Source organism: Nicotiana tabacum, chromosome 18 (genome assembly GCF_000715075.1).
Source record: "Nicotiana tabacum cultivar K326 chromosome 18, ASM71507v2, whole genome shotgun sequence".
In the NCBI taxonomy this organism is placed as follows: domain Eukaryota; kingdom Viridiplantae; phylum Streptophyta; class Magnoliopsida; order Solanales; family Solanaceae; genus Nicotiana; species Nicotiana tabacum.
The window spans coordinates 89,271,424-89,280,718 of NC_134097.1; the positions used below are offsets into that span (position 1 = coordinate 89,271,424).

The window sequence follows — 9,295 nt, forward strand, 5'->3', positions numbered from 1 at the left end:
TAAAGGAGTCTTCTACAAGTATGTGATATGTCTCCAAGTAATAATTGGGTCGTGTACAAAATAAAATTTCTCGAATAAAGACGAACCACACCATGAAATAGCTAAATTTGTAGTTTAAAGTAGTGTAAATGTTGAAGCTAATAAAGCAATGGTTGAAGCCAAAGATAAGGACATCTTTAATTAACTGATGCTTGATATTTTGTTGCTTACAAGTAGGGGTGGCAAACAGGCGGGTCGGGTCAGATATGATTCGTGTCGAAAATGGAATCAATTATCCGATCCGGTCCATATTTAATACGGATAAAAAATGGGTTAACCGGCGGATTATATGGGTAATTAACTATATTATCAATAACTTCTTGCATATGATAACTTTTGAAAGAATTCTTAGTCTCCCTAATTTGAGGAACAACAAATTTAAAGCTTTAAAAATGTAAAAGTTAGACTCATTGGTTATCCATTTTTTAAATGGTAGTCTAAAGTAGTGTAAATGTTAGAAGCTAATAAAGCAATGGTTGAAGCCAAAGATAAGGACATCTTTAATTAACTGATGCTTGATATTTTCTTGTTTACAAGACAAGAAATGTAGAGTATTAAGTTTGACTCCTGAAACATCATAACGTGAAACATATCTCGAGCATATGTTGCTACCTATGTTATGATCCAAGAGAACAACTAGTTAGTGGGATACTACAATACAGTTGCCAATTACTCTATCAATTCATTTGAGAACCCAAACATCTACTATGAACCCTACAAATAGAAGGTCCACTTGATATAAATTATACCAATTGATTCGCTGTAGTTTTCAAGATATATATGTAAAGTTTCAAGTGTAAGGTCCACTTGATATGTGTATATGGCTTTTTGGATTAGCCATGCAGCTCCTTATAAACAACCAAATATATATCGTGGGTATACCAAGTTGTTAATGATAAAGCAGATTAAATCTCAGAAAAATTTCTTGGATCCCTTCCTATACTGTGAAGCCCCACCAAAAAGAAAAGAGAGAATAATTAAAATGAGCGCTTCAATTTTTAACCTTATGGACTTCAATTTCAAGCAAGAATTAGTCAATTGTTAGTAAGCTTTCTCTTGCTGTAAACCAAATCCTTCGACCTTTTGTAACTAGGAATAACATAACATAGTTTTTAATGATGTCTATTTTCACTAAATACGAATTAGATCCATTTCAATAAACAGAGAATGAGTCTCTTTTATCATCCATCATGTAATTTGTCTAGTTTACCCCACGGGGTGAGATAATACTAGGTATGTTGTTGTTATTTTGTTGTCATGTAATTTGTCTAGTTTATCCAATACTACGTTTTACACGGTTATATACTTAAATTTATCAAGGTTGGACAAATTTGATGTAAAGAGAATTGAGACACGCCTCTCTCCTAAGCAGTGGCAGATGTGGTTCTTTGCACGGCAAGTTCATTTTTACTTTTTAGTGTTATTAACTTTTGAACAGAAATATATATATGAATTAAAATCGTTAAAATTTCAACAAATCATATATATGAACCATTGTTTTTAAAGGCGCAATGTTAAAAACCTTAAAATTAAAATTTATCAAGTTTAAATCTTAAATCTGCATGTGTTCTGTGTTCTGAAGATTAGTTTTTTCTTTTCACTGTTAGATTGGTTTGTAGGGTATTTGATATAGTCCCTTCCGGGCTCCTAATACTTTCAATCCAATATAGCTGGAATTTTTATTTTTTATTTTTTGAAATTTTTTGGTAACACTATAAACATTACCATTGATAAACAATGAATAATATAGCTCGAAAGTTGTACGGTAAATTTATGACTCTTTTTCTCGAGCAATAGGTTTGAGTGGTAACAATGGTAAAACGTAACCTAAAAAGAACTATTTATATAAATCTGTCATCTGATGGCCAAAGCTAATTGCACAATGATATCAATTCAAGGAAAGGCAGTTCTAAAATTTTGTGCAGTTAATACCTGTATCTTGGCCTATAATCTGGACAATTACACAACAAAAGCTAATAACAAAAAGAAACAACTAAAAAAATAAAGACTACAGAATCTAACCAACCAAAAGAAAAAGAAAAATAAATAAAACTCAGAAAGTTTGTTTTCTAAAGTTTTCTGTTCTAGTTTCCTGCTAAAATCTTGAAGAGTTCTTCGTTCTACAACTATCTGCTCCATTGTAAAACACTTTCTTGGATCCAATTACATCACTGCAAAAAAAAAAATCCATAAAATTTATTCACGAAAAAGATTCACAATGTGTTAAATCAAAGTCTGTCGAAGAATAAGGAGCAAACATATAGATAAAGAAAAAACATTATTAAATAGCATTACATAACAAACATATAGATAAGAAAAGAAAAACATTATTAAATAGCATTACATAAAAAACGAAAATTTTGTCAAGCTAGTAACTAAATACTGAAAACATAACACTAAGCACTCCGCCAATTTTTGATGGCATACCTCTTGTTCTATTAGAGTTTGCAAAGACTACATTATATTGATGATTTAAAAAACAAATACTTGTATGAAAAACAAATATTCAAAATTATGTATATTGTTATAGTTCAAAAGGACGAATAATCCAAATGCATTTGAATTTCTATTGAGTATCCAAAGACCGAATAGGGGCACCCCGTGACTTAGTACATGCATTCACATGAAGACAGAGAGCAAACAACAAAGGAATATAATTATGTGAGAGAGAATCTGAAATTTTTACTTGCACCCTTTCTTATCTTATAAAATTGCATGATATATAGTATATACAAAGATGGCATAACATTATTACTCTCCAGTCTCCTCTACCCATATAGTCATATTTGACTGAATTATATTCTAGAAAGAAGCATAGTATATAAAGATAAAAGATAAAAGATGACACTATATATATATATATATATATATATATAACACTAAAAACTCAATAACAATAATATATTAATAAATATATCAATTCAAAAAAAAACAGAGCCTAAAAAGACACTCTTCTGCCTCTGCTGCTTGCTCCAAACAGAGCCAAAATAGGGTAGAATTTCAATTAATCTTACTAGCTAGTAATATGCTTATGAATGTAAGTAGTAATGAAGTGGTAATAGATCAACAAAACTTTCGCACTAAAACATGTTTTTACAAACAACATCTCCTGTTTAAAATTTTTCTTTTTACAAACAATATCTCATGTTTGAAAAAAGTTCACGAAGCTCATTTTTGTGATTATGTCACATAATGTTTATTTTCCTATGTTTGCTGTCAATTATATATGGACTTAGGTTACATGTAAAGATACTTTTATACTATCGGTAAATTTTAACATGTGCAAGTAAATCAATTCCCTCTGTTCCAATTTATATAGTGGAGCTCAAATTTTAAAAGTCAAACTTCTTAATTTTGATTGAATTTTTTGAAATAAAATTTATATACTATTTTGGAACTACGTAAAAATTAAAAAAATCAAAATATCTAAAACGCATATGAAAAATCACAATTATAGAAAAACTCGTTTAACTCTCGAAGTTCGAACTCTGTCCCTCGTTTATCAAACTACCAATTATATTTATCAAAAAATTCACTTATATATATATATATATATATAGAACTTAACCTCATTCAATATAATATGTATGCGTGGTAAGTAATTTTAAATAATGTATCCCATGATATCTGCAGAATCCGAAGGCAAAGGGCAATTATTCGAGAAAAAAACAATAGATTGCAGCCAAAGTAGAAAACAACAGACATACACATTGACATTCAGACAGGCACATTACAATCAATGGAAAGAAGCTTTTCTTTTTTAAAAAAAAAAAACTTTACCTGTACTTTTTGTGCATGTCTTCCTTCTTCCCCAACTTTTTTATTTTTGAACGTCACTGAAAATTTCCAGCACCTCCAAAAGACTGATGATGGCTTTGTGGTGGCGGCGCAGCTTTTGAATCCAATGTGCTCATCTGCTGCTGATCTCTGTGGCTGCTTCCAAATCCTCCACTCATGCTCCTTACTATTTCCCCAACTCCAAGAAAATCCCTTGTCAACCTATTAGCTTGCTCAGTTCCCATATTTTCCATTGAAAAGTTATTAATCATTTGCTTCTTCTGTGGTGGCTGCTGTTCAAAGTTATTCCCGTAGTCGTTCTGTTGATTTTGATCATTATTACCATAAGCATTTACGACTAGATCATGAAGATGATTCTCGCTTAAAGGGTCGCCATAAACAACGCTGCCAAAGTTGACAGGTGGCGGCGGATGAATATCGGATTTGGTGGCGCTAGAGGATGAACCAAAGGCTTTGAGCAAGGAGGCACTGCTGTTGTTCATGTTGTTGTTGCTTGTTGTGGAACCCATTTGAGCTGCTTTCTGGAGGAGCGCGGTGGCAGACATTGGTGGCGCAGGTGAAGCACTACTGTTGTTATTGAGATGGTTACCGTAGAGAGATGGGATTGAGGAACTTATGTGATGATCAGTACCAAGAAGGCTACTAGCTGAGAACATGTTGGATGAATTATTCGACCCGTCACCACTGCTGTTACTGAACTGATGACTCGGAAGCAATAGACCACCACCTCCTGCTGAAATATTGCTATTTCCATGGCTTCCTACATTTTCACTATTGTTGTTGCTATTCTGGAAGAAATTGAGGTTGAACATGCTAGCCACAGAAGGGGAGCTGTTATTATTTCCATTGTTGTGGAGATCAGGAAGTTGCATTAGGCCATGTATTGACGGCTTATTCGCCGCGTAATCTTGATGATTTGTTTGATCAGCTGGAAGAAAGAAGGACGTCGAAGGGCGGAAAGCTGAGGCGCCAATGGATGTCGTCCCCATAAGGTTGCTGTGATCGAATTGGCCACTAGTCTTGATGTTGCTGCTGCTACCAAAGTGCAGTATATCGGTGGAGTTAGAATGATCTGAAATTTGGGAACCCATTTTTGAGAGGCCTAAACTCATGTTATTGCTACTTCCATATAAATGACTCCCAATGCTGCTCAAGCTTGGTGGATTTCTCGCACTTTCTTGTGCCAATGCATCACAAAAGGCTCTGTGGGTGATGAAACTATCACGCCTGCATTAAACAAGATATATAATATTTATGAGAAAAATTACCTAACGTAATAAAGGTAGAAAGAAAAAATGAATTGTATTTCTGAAATTAAATTTATTGTGTAGGAGTGAGATGACCAAAAAATTTAATTGTAGAAGAAGAAAAAGATGAAGACCATTAAGTTAAAAATTCTGAAAAACAAGAATATTCATGTGGTATTTACCAAGAATGTCACATAAAATTACAACGAACTGTCACTCTCTTAGTCAAAAAACGAGATTAAAAGTAGTAGACTCTTGTGAAAAGAATGTACTATTAGTCAGGTTGTAGAAACTTTGAGATAAATGATTACCATTGAATTTACCAAACGTCAACAACAACATGGATTAGAAAATGAGTTGGATTTGGTACAGTGGTCCCATCCCCGAGATGATGACAATTAAGAATCAAAGTAAATTGTCTAATTCAAATACGAGAAAATTCCAATAATGGAAATGACAATGAAATTTTATTTATAAAGGATTTAGGTGATACTTATATTCACTATGACCTCCCATTTCATAGAGTACATAAAGTAAAAAAACATGAAATTCCCCACACATTAATATTGACTCCTTGAAAATAAATGAATAAACGCAACAAAAAGAAAACTTGGGTATAAAACATTTTAATGAGAAATAATGAATCAAGAGCTGATCATGTGCATAGATTTTAATCTTTATTAAACTAAATGGCTAAAGAATAAAACCCAGCGCCATTAAATGAAAGTAAAAAGAAGGGAGTAGTACTATAGAACCAGTCTTTTTGAATCCATTTTTAGCTATATAAGGATGTTAATACCACAGATTAAATATGACATAGCATTTCCATCAAAAGTAGTAGTAGTGATTGTGAATGAGAAAAAATTTCCAGATAATTGAAAGGGGAATAGGGGGTCCAAAAACATTATCATGAAAAGGGGTGGCTGAAAGAATTCAGAACTGAACGCATCTATCCAACACACAAGAAAACAAAACAAAATAAAAATAAATGTAAGGGGGACATTACCATTTTTACATGGCATAGCAACACGTGAATATGAAGAAACGATAGCAGTAACGGCAAAAGGACGATGGTTCCTAGGAAAGAGACTCTCACAAGACAAAGATAGAGAAGAAAATTTTAATTAGATGGTACAGTTTTTTTTTTTTTTTTTTTGTTTAGCTTTTGAAACTTCTATTACCATAGTAGGAGTAGATGATTTCACGTGTGGACACACACATATAAATTTTGTGCTAGCTAATTAGTCGTTTCGTCATTCACTGTGTAGTAAAAGATCCAAAGACAAAAACAAGACCTACCAGAAAACAGACAAAAAGAAAAAGAAAAGAAGAAAATTGAGTCTAAAAGGAATCTGTAACTGTTGGAAAAGCTGGAGAAAACTTTTTCCATCATTTCTAGCTCCTCTTTCAACAATCACACCTGGGGAATCTAAAAGCCCTAAAATCAAAGAAGATGCCAACCATTTCACTCGAATAAACCATTAATTAAAAAAAAACTTAAATCCTCATGATTGTTAGTAGTACAAAAAAAAAGGTGTCCATAAATCAAATAAAAAAATTCATTTTTCTTATAACTTAAACTTTTAGATGAAATGGAGTATACAGATACCTTGAGAAAAGGGTGCCACAATCACATTTGTATTCGCGAGTACCACAGGTTTTAGTATGAGCTTTCCAATCAGACTGGACAGCATACTTTTTGGAACATTTTTCGCACTTATATTTCTTTTCACCATGTTTTCTGGAGTAATGTTTCTTAATACCAGTGAGATCGCCAAGGGCTCGAGAAGGGTCATGGTGAACACATGTGGGCTCAGGGCACAAATAAACTTTGCGCTTCACTTCTTTTGTACTCTTCTGCTTTAGCTTCCAAGGCAAATTGTGTCCTCTTCTGTGTAGCTGTAGGTTTTGTTCCCTTTGAAAACCTTTGTTGCATACCTCACATACGAACCTGTTTGTTGCCATTAGGGTCTTTGGTGATAGTGCTATTATCTCTGCATCTGGATCTGAGCAGAAAATAAATAAATTTTGTTAGAAAGTGGTAACATATAAAGATTAATATTAGATTAAAATGTTTGGGTGCTCTTTTTTCCCTTTCAAAACGAAACAAATTAGGGTTTTCCTTCCTTGTAAAGTTGAATTTACATGAAATCACCTTTTCTCTTTGAATTTTCGATGCAAAAAGGAGAATTCAAGCTCTCTTTTTCTATTTTTTTATGTTTTTTTTTTTAAATAAAACTGTTATAAGGTACTTGCTTGGTGTGCCAGGCTGATTTCTTCTCTTCTTTTGTGGTGCTTGTTGTTGTTGTGGTTGCTGCTGAATGTGAAGTTCTTGTTGTTGTTGTTGTTGTTGTTTCATCTGTTGGTTTTGTTCTTCTTCTCTCATTGCAAGAAACACAGCTGATGAAGGCCCTGCAGCCATCTTTCTTTTGGGCTAAATTCTTGAGCTATTTGTAGAATTCACCCCAAACAAAAAAATTAAACAAAAGGAAAAAAAAAATTAGGAAAGGATTGAATTCAAGAAGCTTTTGTCACAAACCTTATCAGGAAAACCCTCTAAAAACACAAGTTGGTGCTGAATTGATTTGAGCTAATAAAGTAGAAGAGTGAGTGAGTAGGAGGAAGAGAATTATCATCCCATGGTGAGCTATTTGATACCCCTTTCTTTGTTTTCCTCTTCTTCTAATATGTAACCCTTTGCTATAAATGAAATTTTCTAAAAAGATGCTACTGAGGTTCTTCTATGTGTTTCTAGGTGTCATGTATATACACAAACACATATCTATAGCATTTTTCCTTTTCATTTTTTCTCTTTTTTCAGTTTCTTCTCTCTTTCACTATTTTTTCTTCTCATTTTTCTCCTATTTCCCCTTTTATACTCATTATGCAAAAATGAAAATATATATAATATATAATTATCAAAAGAGGGAATGAAAACTTTGAAAAAGTAAATTTAGGGGTCGTTTGTTTATGATTATACACGAATTGTTTATATAGTGTATAATAATGTAAAAATTATTATACGGGAAATATAATGCAAACATTAAAATGCAGGAATTATCATGTGGGAATTGCCTAATTTAGTGAGATTCTGGCCGTTAGATATTCTTATTCATAGATTGCTATTACACGTAGTAATCTGATCTCAAGTTCTATCCCGTAAATATCATAATAAATAGATTCTTATACAAGTTATAACGGGATTAATAATACATTATTTGATGTTTAACAGTAAAATTTTCGTTCAACTTATGCGAAGTTTAATGCCGGAAAACAAAACAATACATTATTTATACAAAAATTATATTAGTTATCCTGAATTTTATATCGAAACCAAACATTTTATAAGTAATGTCACACTTCATCCGCAGATTAATTTTCTTATACTTTAAACCAATTGATTTATTAGAGAATAAATCTTTTGAGAAGGCTTAAAGGAGAAATTTGTGAAATTTATTATTGTATTATAAATTACATGCACAAATCATTATTACTACAACTAACTTAAGGATAGATACTAGTCTAGAAATTGAGCAACATTTTTTTGATTTACAATAATTTTCTCAAAAAAAAGAGGGGATGCAGAGGCAGAGTGCGGATTTGAAATGAATTCGGAAATTTAAGTACTCCTTAGAAGTTATCGGAGTAATTTGTATATATATCTAATAAATTTTTAAAATAAATATAAAATTTTGAAGAAAATTATTAAGTTCGACATTATTCTAACTCCGGCCTTGAAGAGGGGTAGAAGGGGGAGGGGAAGAAGAGGAAGCTGATGGTGCTGTCGAGGGAGCCCACAGCCCGTAACGTGTCCATATGCGGCGTCGGATTGGGTCCACCTTGCCTCTCTTTCTCTCATTTCGTATCCTTCTAATCACTTCAAGCCAAAACCGTTCCTTCGTCACCTTTCCTTGGCTGTCACTGTGAAGGAAATTATTTAATATCTTTTCTTTACATTACATGTATTTTTGTAGCTAATAGTCAAAATAAATATTCCAAATGCATATTATATGCGAAGTCCTTGTCCATTTTCATTTTTCCCCTTTGTGTCATAGAACACACATTAGAGTTTTTGGCGAACCCAATACTGTATTTTATATTGGTGATTGGATTCTAAATTTAATTTTGTATATATTTAATAATTTTTTAATAAATATATAGAGTATGAACACTACTGAGTTATGCTAAACCCACATGATATATGCTACCTC

General features: G+C 32.5%; 1 protein-coding gene across 1 annotated transcript; it reads right to left on the reverse strand.

The window, feature by feature from the left end:
- Positions 1-1,865: 1,865 nt before the first annotated feature.
- Positions 1,866-7,966, reverse strand: LOC107803539 (uncharacterized). Its single transcript, XM_016627281.2, has 5 exons — positions 7,624-7,966; positions 7,341-7,531; positions 6,694-7,090; positions 3,820-5,064; positions 1,866-2,210 (listed from the first exon to the last, which is right to left on the reverse strand). The coding sequence occupies exons 2-4, from the start codon at positions 7,504-7,506 to the stop codon at positions 3,873-3,875; spliced, it is 1,755 nt and encodes a 584-aa protein (XP_016482767.1). The 5' UTR covers positions 7,507-7,531; positions 7,624-7,966; the 3' UTR covers positions 1,866-2,210; positions 3,820-3,872.
- Between the last annotated feature and the right edge of the window lie 1,329 nt (positions 7,967-9,295).

Bases quoted from the DNA above. Each gene is read 5' to 3' on its own strand.
- LOC107803539 (XM_016627281.2), bottom strand. From the start codon at position 7,506: ATGGCTGCAGGGCCTTCATCAGCTGTGTTTCTTGCAATGAGAGAAGAA. The intron at 7,091-7,340 runs GCAAGTACCTTA...TTTTCTGCTCAG, and splicing joins AAATCAGCCTGGCACACCAA to ATCCAGATGCAGAGATAATA. The intron at 5,065-6,693 runs GTATCTGTATAC...TGTTTAATGCAG, and splicing joins TGTGGCACCCTTTTCTCAAG to GCGTGATAGTTTCATCACCC.